The sequence below is a fragment of the Electrona antarctica genome (genome assembly GCF_951216825.1).
Source record: "Electrona antarctica genome assembly, chromosome: 5".
Taxonomy (NCBI): Eukaryota; Metazoa; Chordata; class Actinopteri; order Myctophiformes; family Myctophidae; genus Electrona; species Electrona antarctica.
This window is the reverse complement of record NC_136810.1, coordinates 45446481-45464705: the sequence shown is the minus strand read 5'-3', so window position 1 is coordinate 45464705 and position 18225 is coordinate 45446481. Positions and strand designations below refer to the sequence as shown.

Genomic DNA, 18225 nt, shown 5'->3' with positions numbered 1-18225 from the left:
TGCAGCCGCAGTGTAGTTCTTTCCCACCCCAGCATGACCCATCATTTACATGCTTCAATCTCTCAGAACTAGCCCCTGCTGGCCTTTTATGTAATTTTATAAATGGCATTCCCATTGTGAAAAGTGACAGAAGAAACACGCGTTTAGCATGTCATCTCTCTCTCTCTCTCTCTCTCTCTCTCTCTCTCTCTCTCTTTCTCTCTCTCTCTCTCTCTCTCTCTCTCTCTCTCTCTCTCTCTCTCTCTCTCTCTCCGTATGCACCATCAAATCTAATTCACTTTCGGCTATAGGCTGCAATATCTCCTCTAATTAAGATGGCTCAGATTAAGATGACTTTAATAAATGTGAGGTCGGTGTGCAACAAGTCGTTAAGGGACTTCAACGTATCTGATCCCTACTTCTTGTTTATAACTGAGACCTGTTTGAGATGTGGAGAGAACACCATTTCTTAACTGAGCAGTATCCCAAAGTCGGATTAACTGTTGCAGTCCTGTTGGGCTTCACGATCCATCTATGCTTCTGTAGGCTATTTAAAGACATGTACTGTACAAACAACATAGGATGTATTTTACATCTGTGTATTGTGGGTATGTGTGTATCTCTGATTATTAGTCATTCTTTTTAGACTTTATACTTGTGATATCTATAGATTAAGAATATATTAAATTGAATGTACAGTATTCAATTTAATATATTCTTAATCTAATGGTTATGTCGCCCAGCCCTAGGTAGGTCTAGCAGGTGTTTTTGCCAAACAGTTCTGCCTCTCTGTGACTCCCTCAGAAAAACATTTGAGGCGCATATGGACAGGGTTGGACTGGCCAATCCTTTCTTCTCTGTGTTGATACAAAAACAATGGTTTTCAGGTGTTTATTTGTTGAGTCTTCTGTGGTTGTTAACTTGACAACGTGATGATGAGGATTATTGATTTCAATACATGTTGATGATGGGTTTTCAATATTAACAAAAGTCAATCTCTGAATTTAATGCAACACACGACCAGAGTCATACTCTTTGATTTGGTTTTCACTTTGGATCTGGAGCGCGCTGATGCCCGGGGGTGTTCAGTTCTGTTGCGGTTTATCCTGTCTGTCTGTCTGTCTGTCTGTCTGTCTGTCTGTCTGTCTGTCTGTCTGCCTGTCTGCCTGCCTGCCTGCCTGTCTGCCTGTCTGCCTGTCTGCCTGTCTGTCTGTCTGCCTGCCTGCCTGCCTGCCTGCCTGCCTGTCTGTCTGTCTGTCTGTCCAGGGGCAACCCTAAAGATTATGTGGGCCCGTTTCAAGAGCTAATGTGTGTAGTTGTAATTCCTTGCATATTTTACTGCAGCAGTGCTTACATTGTCCATGATTATTAGATACAAGGAAACGGAAAGGACAACAACGTTGCCTGTCTGATCTTGCATAGCTGCAGCCATGTAAACAAATTGTCACCGAAGCAAGCGTGTCAACGTCTAGGTTTACACAGGTGTGATTACATTGTTTTGTCCTCCCTTAGCTTCAGCCGCATTGACAGAGACCGAATGTAATCTGATTTGATGTTACTTCAAACGGGATGAAAAGATGAGATGAGGGTGATGGGGGGGAAAGAATTAAATAATGCAGCACCAGATGTTCCAGTAAGATCCACTTCATATGCTGTCATTCATTCTAGGGAAGATATAAAAGGAGTGGGAGTCAGTGTGGGTAATAAAAGAAATAACAGCTCTCTGATAGTGGGGAGTATCCATAATAGGAGATGTGACAGCAGGCAGCGTACAGCTAATAACTTCACTCCAACTGCTCACATTATGTAAAGATACGGCACGATGTGATGGCTTGGTTTATGAACACTGCCTGGCAAAGGTTTATGCTGGAAAACAGACGCAGTGTGAGTATATCCATTCATACAACGCTCTCCATGTCTAGAGGAGTGAAGGTCCAAGTCAGCCACGGGTCGCTATACTGTGTTCAATCAGACAATCAGTGGTGGAAAAAGTATGTTTTTATTAAACCCATTTAGACCTGAGGTCGATTCTACAAATGTCTTCTAAATCTTGACAGTTTTCTGAAAGCAATTTTTCAAAAATATCTACAAGCTATGAGCTTGTAGATCTGCTATTTTTCAATAGCTAAAGTATAACATAATGCTTAAAACACCAAAAGGGGTTCCCGCCCTGAATGGGTTAAGTAAAAGTATCAATACTGCAATGTAGAAACACTCCCGTCACAAGTAAATGGTGTGAGCTTAATTGGTGCTGCTGATCGCCACACTTGGCGCACCATCAGTCACGAGGGCATCTCGCACACCTCCAAGAGAAGACCACACTTCCAGGAGAAGACCACACCTCCAGGAGAAGACCACACCTCCAGGAGAAGACCACACCTCCAGGAGAAGACCACACCTCCAGACCACACCTCCAGGAGAAGACCACACCTCCAGACCACACCTCCAGGAGAAGACCACACCTCCAGGAGAAGACCACACCTCCAGGAGAAGACCACACCTCCAGACCACACCTCCAGGAGAAGACCACACCTCCAGACCACACCTCCAGGAGAAGACCACACCTCCAGGACGGGGCCCCCCGCCTATGTGTGTGGACTTCATCTGCACCACATGTGGCAAACCATGCGCTTCACGCATTGGCCTGCATAGCCACATGCAATGGCACCGTCGCAACCCCCCTTTTAAGATATGGGGGTGCCATACCTCTGGTTGCTTTGAAGGCCAGTATAGTTTTGTACTCAACCGGGAGCCAGGGTATGTACAGGAAAAATGCACTAGAAGTACGAAAAGTAAAAGTACTCATCCTACTATAAATGTGCCACGTATCTGCGTGTCTGTCTGTCTGTCTGTCTGTCTGTCTGTCTGTCTGTCTGCGTGCGTGTGTGTACGGTTGTAATGCACGTAACTCGAGAATAGTTTGACCCACCGACTTCACATTCGACACACGCGTTCCACACTCCCAGAGGGAGTGCAGTGCCAGGTATTGAGTCGGTCGGACCCACGGTTCTCCAGAACCACCACAAAAGGCTCTGGTCAGGCTCTGCCAGTGGGCCTAATGAGGCCAATTCCTTTCACCTGGGCCAGGCTCTGCCAGTGGGCCTAATGAGGCCAACTCCTTTCACCTGTGCAATTTCCAGCCTCTGCCTCAACCAATCAGGCTCTGCCAGTAGGCCGAATTGATTGTCAAGTACACTTTTCAGTTTGCAGTCTTCTCACACAGGCACATACACAGATCTCCATGTGTGACACCGGCTGACAGTTAAAACAGGTGCTATGACAACGTATATCCTTAGGTTCCCAAGTTGCATCGTTCCCAAGTAGGCCGGTGGCCAACTGCGACGGGCACGTACAGGTCTAGTTATACATAATGTCCCATTTAAAGTTTTCAAATGTATAAAAATCTTTTGAAAATAGCAGATCTACAAGCTCACAATGCGTCACATGTATGTATATAGGGCTGAAGTGACAGTGTATATTTTGTAATAATAATCAAAATCTACAAAGTAATGTTTGCAAATAAATGTAGTGGAGTAAAAATATAATATTTGCCTCTGAGATGTGACAATTAGTTTTATAACAAGGCAAGGAAAAACACCCTTCACAGGAAAGGAAAAGAAACCAAAGAAAGGATCACAAAGGGGCCCGCCTTCCAGGGAGTGTGTGTAATAGTTGCAGAGGGGGTAGTCTTGCGTGGCCAGATCGTTGCCTCCCACAATTTCCATTGCTTCCGGTCATACAGTCAGCATGAAGCACAGAAGCTCTTTCCATGAGACAGGAAGTGAAGCCTCGATCCTCACCACTTCCGTTTTGTCTTTAAAGTTGTGCAAATATATCCTAATATAAATAATCAAAGCATATGTAGTTTCCTTATTAGGAGAAATGGAAATTAGGAAAAAATAAAAGTCTATAAGATATTTTCAAATATATTTTCATGAATGGAAATGACAAACAGATTACTTGGATTTTGGGACCAGACTCTATATAGCATTCGGAGATTGTGAAATAGTTGTCTGGCTACGCGAGACTACTGAGGGGGGATATCCAAACGCAATGCTATAGTGAGCATCCTGAATGCCAGTGACAGCAGATCCCCAGATCAGTTAGTGAACAACGCTATACTGAGCATCCTGAATGCCAGTGACAGCAGATCCCCAGATCAGTTAGTAAACAACGCTATAGTGAGCATCCTGAATGCCAGTGACAGCAGATCCCCAGGAGAGATGACTGCTCCTTACAGTAACTACGGGGGTGTGCATACCAAAACAAACAAATGGAGATACACGATACCAAAGAGAATTGCAGTATACTTGAAGCCTAAAAACTGTGACTATAGTACATTGATTCGCTGTCCTTTATGACATAACAGATAAAGAAAAGAACAATGAATATCATTAAACAGCTTGCACGTGCGTGCACGAACGCACACACGGGACAGGTCTGATTAATAAAAGATTAAAAGATAATTATATTTGGTGTTCCTGTTAAAACACTTTGCTCACACTTCTGTACACGTAGGTGGCAAAGAAAGTGACGATTCAGCGTGCGTGCGTGCGTGCGTGCGTGCGTGAGTGTCTGTGTCTAATGTAGAGATGACAGATGGGAAGCTTTATCACTGTTATCAGTGAGTCAGACTGTACAAAGCAAGCAATATGTATTCACACACACACACACACACAGACACACACACACACACACACACACACACACACACACACACACACACACACACACACACACACACACACACACACACACACACACACACACACACACACACACAGTGCAGGAAGAAAGTGTGCTGCAAATCGTACGAAAGCATACAGGCTTCTACAGACACATGCACGCACGTGCACATGTAGGCATGTACACACACACGCGCACGCACGCACGCACACACACACTGAATCGTCACTATCATTGCCACCTACGCGTACAGAAGTGTGAGCAAAGTGTTTTAACAGGAACACCAAATATAATTATCTTTGTATCTGTCACTTTGCTGAAAGTGTGCCCATCAGTGTCTCTCTTTAGTACGGAAAATACCACATCCAGATATGATTGGCAGAAGTGGGTGGCATCGTTGCTGATCAGCACATTCTGGCAGTGGCTCAGGGGCAGTGACCGGTAGAGCGGCCGGAATCCATCCCCGTTCTCCCCCAGCTTTAGTGTCTGCCCACCTGTGTTGTCGCTACAGGTGGGCAGTACCAGACGACTAACTGGGGCTAATAATGACGCTACGGAGAGCTCCAAGTGCAAGCCAGATGTTTGTTAGTGTCGGTTACCCACCTGCTCTGCTCTGCTCTGCTCTGCTCTGCTCTGCTCTGCTGTGCTGTGCTGTGCTGTGCAGCCTGCCATCTGACCTGAGGTCTATTAGCTCCTTGGCTATTTTTTAAACTAAATTAAAGACCCACTTTTATAGGAAAGCCTTTTTAAACCGATAACCAATGTTTGCTTTTAATTCCCTTCATAATGTCATTGTATTGCTGTTTGATTGCTATGTAACACTGTTTGTATATTGTTAAGCACTTTGTGTCACTGTCAAAAAAGGTGCTATATAAATAAAGTTTATTATTATATTATATTACGCAATCTTATGTACAGATGTATACTGTGTTTGTTAGTGTTGGGGTACCCAACTGCTCTGCTGTGCTACATAACCTTATAGATCTATGTGCAGGGCATCAGTCAGGAAATTACACCATTGTTGTCATAACTAACCCTACATAGTTCTGTCAGGTTCTCCTCTGGTCTGTATGTTCCAAACTGAACATCACCTTTGAGTCTGGAATAAAGATCGAATTGGGAAGGCAGTCACTTGTGCCTCCCATGCCTATTTACATCATAATTATCCTTCTGAAACTCCAAGTACAGCAGAGTTGCTCACACTCGTCCTTGAAACAATAACACACTGTAACACACAACCAGCTGGAAAACACATGTCTGTGGGGGTCCGGCAACAACACCCAGAATGCACTGCCTCTCCCTGGCCAACAGCACACAAACAAAAGCCCAGAGAACCGTGGAAGATGAGAAAAGAGATACGATGTGTATTTCTGTCGTGCAGACTCCCTAAGCTCGCTGCCATCTTCCTGTTTTGAGATCAAATAAGGGTTGAGCTGGCCATGAATAGGGGCACTGCTGTATAGAGATGATGTATTTCTAGAGTATTACATGTGTTAGTGTGTTCAGTAGAATAATCTGATGGTAAACTGGAGTCCAGGACAATGATAAGCTTTTCTGACCAGCTATAAACATTCTGTATACTGTATGCATTAAAGGGAGATAGGTCGGCTATGGCAATAGATTTATGTAATAGTTGTGATAACGACGTAAAAATGTGCTGTTCAACCTATACATTCAAGAAAGTGCTTAAAGATAATATTTTATTATAATTTATTATAATAAAAAAAAAAAGTAGTATGTGAACATTGTTGTCCCAATGTTGTCTCTGTTTTTGTACATGTATTTCGTTATTATTTCTGTTTTAAGACAACAAGGGTAGGCCTATAGAGCGTCGCAGTCCCGCCCCTTTCATGACGACGCCAGGCCCAGGAAATGATTCCCAATGCATTTTTTCCATAGACATTTCTATTAGTATTTATTTAAAGACGGTTACGCCGCTGACAAAGCCAACTCGAGTCGTGACAACTCATGACAACAAACACAATATTTTGGACCAAACAAATAATTACAAAGAAGAAAAACAACAAAAAAAGTGTTTGTTTGTTGTCATGACTTGTCACGACTCGAGTTGGCTTTGTCCGCGGCGTAAACGTCTTTAAATAAATACTTTTTGAAATGTCTATGAGGAAAATGAACGGAGAATCATTTCCTGGGCCCTGGTAGGGGGCGGGACTGCGACGCTCTATAGGCATTATAAGCTATGGATTCAGCCTACACCTTTTTGGTACAAGTTTTGTTAACTCTGTACATGGCTTAAACCATTCAGTACGGGAACCCCTTTTGGTGTTTTAAGCATTATATTATACTTTCGCTATTGCAAAATAGCAGATCTACAAGCTCATAGTGCCGAGTGGCACTATGAGTGCCACGCTCGTAGCGCGGCACCGAGTGCCGCGCTACGAGCTTGTAGATCTGCTATTCTTGAAAAATCGTGAAAATGTGACACAGATCTTTGAATATAAATTATTTCACAGTGAACGTTTTTAACTCAAAGGTCTAGACCAAAATAAAGCCATGCTCCATAAAGAGCAGTCTTTCTCAGATCAGAGATGACACTGAAGTCTAAGTCATCTCATTTTCTGTTGGAAGATGAAGATGTTACGTTTTTTTAAATTATACAAGACTGGGACCTTTTTTATAGAGTGAAGACTCTTAATCCAGAGCGATTTACAGTAAGCAAGAACAAAAACATGGTAATACATCAAATACGTAAAAATAGTCATCATGAACAGTGGAATATCTATATAATGAAACTATGCGTATACACTACTATAGTGCTATATGTCTACATAAAATGCTATCTAAGTTACATAAGAGCCTATGCATACGCCTGTAAGGTCGTCGAGGCTAGGGTAAGTGCTACGGAACTAACAATGATGGACATCTTTCAAATCCACAAAGGCTATTACAACTTCAACCCATGTTCTGATTTCACCAATACAGTACATGTGCTCATGAAAGGTCACATAGACCAAAAGATTGCATTGTTGTACAATGTGTGTGAGAAGCTCAGCCTCTACCTACAGCTCCTTACGGTCTAGTTGTGTGTTACTGTAAGCAGATGAAGTACAAAATGATCAATTTAGTGTCACTCATGCCAATTTGAACAACTGCAGTTTTCCACTTACAGTAGTCCCGCCTCTCCTCATTTGTGATTGCTGATTGAACAATATTGACACTAATGAAATATGTCCTACTGGAGGTGTGGATTGCATTCTTTATCATTAAAGGTTGTGTATATTACATAGGGTGCGTTCGGAAATGCGCACCGGGAGCGCACTGTCCTATTAGTTTGCATTGCACAGTGCGCTCAGTGCGCTATTTCCGAACGCGCCCATAATGTAGTAACATCCACATGGTAAACGATTATATTTAAGGTTGCAGGTACGTTTTTAACTTTTAATTTATTTGATTGAAAAGACATGTTTTTAAATATACAAGGGGTCAAATGTATATATATGCTAGCACTTTTGCTTGAATTAGTGCTTAGACAGTGTTATATATCATAATTCTATAAAAGGCATGACTATAGGTATGTTTAGGGATGTCCTGATCAAGATATAGTATCTGCCGATTTTTTAAGTATTTCTATAGAACACTAATCACAATAGTACAATATCCCAAATTACAGAACAATATCCAGTCTAATATCATGATATGATATAGGGAGGGATGTCATGATCACGATTCTTTTTTTTTTCTTTCTTTTTTTTGCTCCCGATCCGATTCCGATCATTTGAAAATGACGCGATCGGCCCCGATCACATGATCGGATCAGGGCAACCCTAGGTATTTTATAATCAGAGAGTATGATGTTGTAGTAAGCTAAAAGCTACACACAATCTGTGATGCAAAAAGTATTTACATGCATTTTTCAAGGGTGCCAATATAAGACAAATATGTATGGATCCTTCAGGACTCCAGAAAACACAAGGAATGTTCCTGAGTGATTTAACGTCTGGCTGGTTGGTTTACTGTCTGGTTTACTGACTTTATACTGTTACAGACGCAGACTGTGAGAGACTTGGTTAGTCTAGCCTTATGGCTCTGCTATGTTTAGACCATCACAAGGAAGAGGTAACACTCCATTGGCAGCTAGCGAATGGCAAAAGTGTGATCACAATGATCTGCCAGTCATGTCATTGGCAGGCAATTGGTGAATGTGAAAAAATATATCCTGTTAGCCTCATTATGGGCCCACTCCAGCTCCAGCACACACCTGATTACTTGTGATGTTTTCCTTGAAATTAATTTGTTTTGATGCCACTACAGATACTGTAATCTGTTGAATACAAACACTGTTGCAGGGCTGTTGCAGGGCTGTTACAGACGTCCCCGATTTTGCTAAATAGTTTATATAGTCTTTGACTTTGCCGCATTTTTTACTTTGACTTTGGCACTTTTAATCCCATTGTACTTGTTGCAATGACAATAAAGATCTATCTCTATCTTTAGAAAACAGACTGTTTAGACTGTTGCCATGTTGAGCCTAATATTTTACCAAAACAAAGTGTTGTCTCTTTACCTGTATCTGTATCTCTGCCTCTGCCTCTCTATCGGCCTTTGTCTGACCTTCTTTGTGTGCAAGTGAGTGTATATTGTGCACAGGGCACTTTGTTTAAGGAATGCACTATTCCATTCATGGGATATGTTCTGGACGATAATAATACATACATAATACATGTTGAGAATATAAATATGTGTCTCTTCGTAATTTCAAGTATATTTTATTTACCGGTAGGTTACTGCAAACATATTACTAGGAAAATAGTACTTGTGCTTGTTTCACGCACAATTGTACTTTGATCTAAGTAGATTTCATGATTTGGTTCAAATGTAAAATATGCATTTGTTGAAAGGATTTGTTTTAACTGTGAATTGATTATTATACAAAATATGCTTTGTTGAAAGGACATATTTAATTTAAACTAAGTGAATATATTTGCTTTGTAGGAAGGTATTTTCCTAATTTGAGAAAAACAAAAACAAAATGTAACAAGTTCGCGCAAATTTTCAGTGTGTGAAACAGGCATCAAAACATCACACCACCCACATCTCATAGCTTGAGGAATGCATATCACAAGTTGAATGCCCATCATCTCTAGCCATCTGCAGGCTGCAATGACTAGAAAAGTGTAATCATTGCAACACATTGAAAATAGCACAAGCTCACAATGTGTAGTGTTGCAACGCCCAATGTCAGTTTATAGATCATCATATTTTTGGTGATGAGATTGGTGTAGAGGGTGGGAAAAGTACAGACCCCAAGCCAGTCAACTAGTTTACTAGCCTTAGATTAAGACTCTGGTAGCTCAATGTAACCAGGACGTTCGGCCACGGACGGGATTAAAACACGTCTTTATTGAAAACTACGGACTTATACATTGTACGAGGCTACGAGCACAACGCCAGCCTCCTTAACATTTGGGGCAAGAGGGTAAGCACCTCATATTTTGCATTTGCACATGTTCGGAGCCGTGTGGGCTTCGCTGGTGTCCCTGTGGTGAAGAGCATATAAGACTCTCATAGTTATGAAAATCACGAGAGTCTTAACCCATTTAGGCCTGACATCGAAATAAAGAAAAAGTCTTCTGAAAGAATATATATATATTCAAAGATGTGTGCTGCATTTTCACGATTTTACAAAAATAGCAGACCTACAAGCTCGTAGCGCGCCACTCGGTGGCGCGCTATGAGCTTGTATATCTTCTATTTTTCAATAGCTAAAGTATAACAAAATGCTTAGTTAAAACACCAAAAGAGGTTTCTAAGGTAATCTAAGGCTACAAGTTTACTAAGTATATAGGTGGGTTTAAGTGGTTAACTCCCCGCCCACTCACTCTCTCTCTCTCTCTCTCTCTCTCTCTGTCTCTCTCTCCTGCTGTCTCTCTCTCTCTCTCTCTCTCTCTCTCTCTCCTGCTGTCTCTCTCGCCCCTCCGTGCACCATGTTATCTTCCTATAAGGCAATCAAGCAGTGGGAGTTTTCAGCACAGCAGATGTACTGGCTGGCTGGCGGGACACAGGAGTGTGGGGTAAAAGTCACTAATATATATATAATTATATAATTATCAACACTCAGGATCTTTGCTACACCACACACGTACAGTATATATGCACAGATGCACAAACACACGCACACATGCACACACGCACACACACGTACACACACACACAGACACACACACACACACACACACACACACACACACACACGCACACGCACACGCACACACTCTCTCGCGCACACACACACCCTTATGGCAGTCCATCGTTGTCGATGCATGACTTCATATCTCCTGGGGGTAGGGGGTGGGGGTTTCAGTGCTTGTTGCGCTCATGCGCCCTCATGTGGCTGTTTAGACCAATTCTTGATCCGCAATCTTGTCCACACGTGGGGCAGATGTGTGTTGAACCTGGTTGGACAGGTCTTGCAGCACGCTCATGCCGCTGCCTGTGCTTTTCTGCGCGCCTCAGGGATGTCTTGGCCTCCAGGTGGGAAACACCTGTGAGGCAGAAAGAGCGCCAGGTGTCTCGATCTGCTGCTGTCCTTTCCAGGTTGGAGGGTGGAATGTTGCAGTCCTTGAGCAGCACCTTAACCCATTTAGGCCTGACCTCGAAATAAAAAAATGTCTTCTAAATCCTCCAGTTTTCTGAAATAAATATTTTCACGATTTTTCAAAAATAGCAGACCTACAAGCTTGTAGCGTGCAACTCGGTGGCGCGCTATGAGCTTGTAGATCTGCTATTTTTCAATAGCTAAATTATAACATAATGTTTAAAACACCAAAAGGGGTTCCCGCCCAAAATGGGTTAATGTGGTCCTTATAGCGCTTTCGTTGTCCTCCTGCAGACCTCTGGCCGGATTGGAGTTGGCCGTAGAGGACCTGTCGAGGTAACCGGACTGCAGGCATACGGATCACATGACCTAACCGGCGGAGCTGTCTGCGTGCCAGAATCACCTCTATGCTGGAAGAGTTGGTGCGTTTGTAGATCTCTTCATAGGGCATGTGGTGCTCCCATGTGATGCCCAGGATCCATCGCAGACAGCGGGTGTGAACGGCCTCCAGGGATCGTATGTGCAGTCTGTATGGTGTCCAGGCTTCCGAACCATACAGTACACACACACACACACACACACACACACACACACACACACACACACACACACACACACACACACACACACACACACACACACACACACACACACACACACACACACACACACACACAATCTGGCCACTTTGATGAAAAGTCACACCTGTTTTTTTCATTTTCACAAAGTGATTTCTAGCGGGATTTAAAGCTGCCATTTTGCAAAAAAAAACAGGAAAAAGAATAATAATAATAATTGGGGTACATGGCAAATTTAGAGTTATCCAGCAAGTGAATTGTTTGCAAACCAAGCAACACAATTTGCACTACCTGCGTGTGGTGCAATGTCTCTAACCAAAGTGTGTGTGTGTGTGTGTGTGTGTGTGTGTGTGTGTGTGTGTGTGTGTGTGTGTGTGTGTGTGTGTGTGTGTGTGTGTGTGTGTGTGTGTGTGTGTGTGTGTGTGTATATATATATATATATATTATATATATATGTATGTATATATATATATATATATATATATATCCTGCGTTATCACACTTACAGTCATGCGGAATCCTCAAGATTATAATAAATGACCACAAAAATAACAAAGTGGCATGCATGGGACATCGTCATTCTGCATGCTCTGTTGTATAGCCTGTGTATGACAACCCTAATTAGCTCCATGGCATGAGTCAAGTGCTACAACCGGCGGTGGGTGTGTTTTCACTCAGTAACATGAAGGTGATTAGGAATACACGGCACACTTGACAGAGGGCTTTTCACCCCCGCACGCCGCCTGCCTTCAACCGTCATCGTGGCATGCTGTTGTTGTCATGCTAATTAACTCAATATTCCGGTAATAAAGCATAAGTAGCATAATGTGCTGTGCACCCAGGGAACCAAGAGCAGAATTACACAACGAACATTTAATTAGCGAAATGTGGGCAATGCAAGTCTTTGCACAGAACGTTGTTGGCCGTGTGTGTTCATATTGCAGGCCTATAATTAACAGTTTTAGGCAGTGTGGAGATTGTAATTCATTCATGTTCGCTGACATCATTTAAGGAATGAGTATACAGTATAGCCTATGACACTGTGCTGGGAGCCAGGACCAGTTGTTTGCCGCAAATAAATAGACTATAGGCCCAAATTGTGGCAAAAAAATAAAAATAATTATATATATATACCCTCTGTTTATTGGGAAATATATATATATATATATATATATATATATATATATATATATATACTTGATTTTGATTTGATTTCCAAAAACATGCGGCGGGATTTCCCAATAAACAGTGGGTCGGGACCCATTTGTGGGTCACAGACCAACAGAGTAATGAGTAAACATAAAATTACAATAAATGAAATATATTTTTTAAAGAATTGTATGCATTCAAAATTAATATAAAAATTAAAAAAAAAAAAAAAAAAAACATAAAATAAAGCAATTAAGAAGTGTGAACATTGTTATTTTCACTAGTTTGGGTCCCGGGCAAACTGAAAAGTTTGGGAACCACTGAAATATCATCTCACTTGCACGGAGCTGTCCATGGTTCTGATGACACAGAGCTGTCCATGGGGCTGATAGCACAGAGCTGTCCATGGTGCTGATGGGGCAGAGCTGTCCATGGTGCTGATGGCACAGAGCTGTCCATGGTGCTGATGGCACAGAGCTGTCAATGGTGCTGATGGAACAGAGCTGTCCATGGTGCTGATGGCACAGTCTAGAGCTGTCCATGGTGCTGATGGCACAGTCTAGAGCTGTCCATGGGTCTGACTCGAGCATCTGGCTAAACGCTGCATGCCTACTGTACAGCAGCAGCTGGTCCACTGGCTGCACTCCGCTTATAGGCTCCACGCCTATCGATTAATTATGACTGAGCGACGGGCGAGCGCCTGGCTTTCATCTGTATAAACGCCTCCCGCCGTTGTCTCCAGGGAGAAAGGCATCACAAACAAACGTCTACAAACTAACTCCAGGGCAAATGTTCTCTCTCTCTCTCCCCCCCCCCCCCCCCCCCACACGCACACACGCGCACAAACACACACACACACACACACACACACACACACACACACACACACACACACACACACACACACACACACACACACACACACACACACACACTGACCTGTATGGTTTGGCGGTTGTAGACCTTGACCACGTGGAAGTTAAAACTGTAAATCCCTTTGCGCGGTGAAATGAAATTACTTCGCTCTTCGTCAAAATTCTTCCCAACATTTACTAGGATCTGCAGAGACAGCATGAAAGATTTACACACGAGGAGTGTGTGTGGATAGAAAAAGAGGGAGGATGGAAGGAGGCTTAGATATCAAATCAATCTTCATTATACAGTACATTATTTGGCCTTGCGCTCGAATTCAAAATTAATTAAGAAATAACAAGGTGTATAAAATTATGGCCATCCCAGAATCAAATGGACGTTTACAGCCGAGTTTGCAAGTGTATAACATGACAAAAGGAGCCTATAGAACTAATGTCCCACACCTTTCAAATAAAGAATTTAAGACTGGGGAAAGAACCGAATCAATCTTTCAAATGAAATTTCCAATTATGCCTTTCTGCACCCAAATGTCTGTTTTTATGAGTGCAAGGCAGAGTGGATGAGAACTAATGTATAATTGAATGGCCATTTGAAGGAAATTAACATTTAAGACAGCCGACTTTAGGACCTCGCCCTCGCAACCTATCGTTATTAAATTATTTGGCGAGATGTCAGTTCCAATATCCACTATATTGCCAGCTGAAAAGTTTTCCACTTTGTATTCTCTATAAACGCTGCTCCCAGAATGAGAGCAAATAAAATTCATTCCAATTCAATTTTCGCCGTTTTTGGAACAGCTATAGGCAAGCCATTCTGCTTTCTTCCTCACGAGACATTACCAGCGGGCCACGGGAGACGTTCGTGCGTTTTCGACGCCCTTCTATTTCTGGTAAACTTTTAGAGTCGGGCTTATCCAATATAGGCACATTTCCGTCCTTATATGCTCTCCACGCTTTAATTGTATATATGCATAGACTAGGCCTACTACCAATCGTGTTTTCTTCTGAACTATTTGACTTTTATACGCCGTTTATTTTTTCACAGCCTATGTGAAACTTATATCTGCACAAATGCCAACTTGCCTATAGACAAAATACCGTACATCGTAATTTCGTATATGCTAATTTATTGAAACGCATGTCTTTAATAGGTTGAAAACATACAGTTCTAGCCTACTGGAAGGGTGGGGAAAAAAATCTAAAATCTATAAGCTATAACAAGGCGTCGCGCATGGTCAGTTGTTTTTGAGATGCAATAACACGGTCGTACAACAACAATTTACAATTTAGGAATTTAGCAGACGCTCTTAATCCAGTGCGTATAAGCACAGCCACATATTATGTGTCTTAATGACTATAATACGGATACATAAAGTGTCTGTGTCTATACCTGGTCGAAGTAGATGACCATAGTCCTGTTGCTCATCTCGGAGGGCTCGTGGTTGGTGTTCCTGACGGCGGAGAACGCCACCTTGGCGCTGCCCGAGCGCACCGAGATGCCAAGCGCGGTGCCGGTGGGGTCCGCGGCGGGGTTGGAGTCGCACACCACCAGGCACTTACCCTCGAGCACGATCGGCTCCGTCTCGTTCTGAGCGCGGCTCGGGCTCGCCGCGAGCCACATGGCACCCAGCAGACAAAACGTCAACATGATGTTGAGCACTCTGGGGGGTGACTTTCTCACCGTGGATCTAATCCCGTGGAAAAGGTATAGGAAGAGTTCCCAAGTTTCTACGAAGAATTACAGATGTGTATAGTCGCCTTCAGGAGGAAGCAGATAAAAGCTTACCTGCGTTGAGATTACAACTCAGGTTGTTTTATCTCGTATGCCTGCGCGGACTCCTTTTCTGGTAGATTAGGCTACTTAAATCACACCTTTCCTCGTTAAAACCCGCGGGGTCTTCTGAAGAGAAACGGAGCGTAGCAACAGTCCCCCGTTCCGTTCTGCGTTGTTTTTGGGGTGGTGGTGGTGGTGGTGGGTGGATGAGGGAAACAGTCCTTAACCTTTTGTCATTGGTTTTCCAGGTCTGAACTTCTTTGTCCTTCGCGAGTCTCAAAGTCAACGCCTTTTCCTCTCACTTGGCGATGGAAGAAGAAGCGGCGACGGCGGCAGCAGCGAGGAGCGATGCGTCGGGGCCCTTGTCGAGTCGCAGCGCAGTAGAACGCATAGCGCACGGGGCTCCGTCTGCTCTCGCGCGTTGAATTATTGATATGTGAGATATTGGAGTTTCAAACACAAAGGCTCGGGATGAGCGGACGCGCGCAAGTGATATTCCCGCCCCCTCCTCTCTCTTTTTTTCCCTCTTCCAGTGACGCCTCCCTCCCTCCCCTCCGGTAACCGGTGGTGCCCACCACCCGATTAGCCTGTACGGGAGTCTCTATCCCATAGCCCGAAGGGCAGTGGTGGAGAGGAGAGTAATGAAGTACATTTACTTGAGAAGTACTAATGTTAAGGTATTTGTACTTTACTTGAATAATTCCAATGTGATGTGCAATACTTTTACTTCTACATCTCGGATCCAGAAGATACGGCACTACATTTATTTGAAAACTGTAGTCACTATAGTTATACGTTGTAGATTTTGATTATTACAAATCATACATTAACCACTATACCTAATTGTCTCCACCAGGCCGAAGGCATGGGGAGAGAGTATATGTTTTGCATTCCGTCCGTGTGTGTGTGTGTGTGCGTCCGTCCGTCCGTCCTTCCTTCCTTCCTTCCTTCCGTCCGTCTGTTACCAGCTAATCTCCGGCACCGTTGGCCCGATCCATGCCAAACTTTGCACACACACTCTCTGGATGCCAACGACGAACCTCTGCCCCAAATATTCCTCAACGGCCTGTTATAGCGCCACCATGAGGCCGATTTAGGCAAAACACATTTCTGTAGATTACTCGTATACATTTTATCCATACATCACACAATTCGGTATACACTATCTCCATTGTCATGTGATCAACACGGATCTGCACCATTTCCCATCTTCCTTCCTGATTGGCTAAGATTCGCTTCCAAAGCTCACATGATTGGTCCGTTTCGAACAAAATGCCACAAATCACAAACACAGTGTGCAATTTCCGTGAAATTATACACGCACATTTCCACTAGGCTGAGGACGACATGACACAATTTATTTTCCAAACCAGCCTCATGGTGGCGCTATAACAGGGCAATTCCTTTTTTTACCTATAACTGCATCGATCTGTGTACAACTTTGTATGCGCACTCCCTAGAGGCCATGGAAAAACATTTTCCCTGCATCCCTCCACATCTGCCGGTTATAGCTCCACCATGAGGCCGATTTCTGCAAAATTAGTCGAACAGATTTCATCCAAATCTCATGCAAATCGGTATACATGATCTCTGTAGTCATGTGATCAAGACGAGTCTGTTTGATTTCTCAGATTCTACACTGATTGGCTAAGATTGCCTTCCAAAGTCTTCAGGAGTGGCCCGTTTTGTACAAAATGCTGCACATGTCCTGCTCATCCAGAATTCTATCCTCAGAGATGCTATGAGTGATCTGGCTCTGCATTTCCTCAACAAAATGAAGAAAATTGTTGCAAAAAACAAACAAACATGTTTATATCACTCCTAAACATTTTGCCAAACATCACACACACTCCTATCCTCCTGGTGGAGACCTGTGCCCAGAAGGGCACTTTTTCTAGTTTGATTATGTTATGCATCATTTTACTTGTTTTCGGTGCATAATATTATAGCTACTCATGCTTGAGGCACATCTTTGGCTATACGTGATAAAGATCATTTGTTATAGCAGGAGATGGGTGTTAAAAATAAAGACGAATGTAGTGATATGAAGAAAATTCCTCACATCTGTGGAGGTGGAAAGGTGTATATGCTTATAGGAGGGAGATAATATAAGACATCTCCAAGGAAAGACACATGTCCATTATATTGAGAGCAGGTGGGAAAGAAAGAAAGAAAGAAAGAAAGAAAGAAAGAAAGAAAGAAAGAAAGAAAGAAAGAAAGAAAGAAAGAAAGAAAGAACCAGTGGAAAAATATATTCACATTTTTTTATTTAAGTAAAAGTATCAATACTGCAATAGAAATACAAAAGTATTGATATAAAAAATATTTAAAAAGTACCAAAAGTAGAAATAATACTCATTTTGTATGCAGAATGTCCCATTTCACTAGTTTTCAAATGTATAATTGTACATAAAAAAATAAAATCGCAGAAAATAGAAGCTCACAATTTGTCGCATCGCGACACATTGTGAGGTTGTAGATCAGCTATTTTCAAATGGTTGAAATATAGGGTGGAAGTGGTTACTGTATATGTGTTGTAACTTGTCATAATCAAAATGTAAAGTAACTTAACTAAAGTGTTCCAAAAAATGTAGTGGAGTAAAAGCAGGAAATGACAGTATTGGAAAGTAC

The 18225-nt window shown here is 42.7% G+C and overlaps 1 protein-coding gene across 1 annotated transcript in view; it reads right to left on the bottom strand.

Annotated features, from left to right (window-relative positions):
- The window catches only part of cbln1 (cerebellin 1 precursor), a gene marked incomplete at both ends in the record, with an annotated part of 29253 nt that extends 13785 nt beyond the window's left edge, over nt 1–15468 (bottom strand). The window contains 2 exons of the mRNA XM_079500874.1: nt 13888–14007; nt 15211–15468. Coding sequence (XP_079357000.1) covers nt 13888–14007; nt 15211–15468 — 378 coding nt within the window. The remainder of the gene's footprint in view (nt 1–13887; nt 14008–15210) is intronic.
- Nucleotides 15469–18225: the final 2757 nt, after the last annotated feature.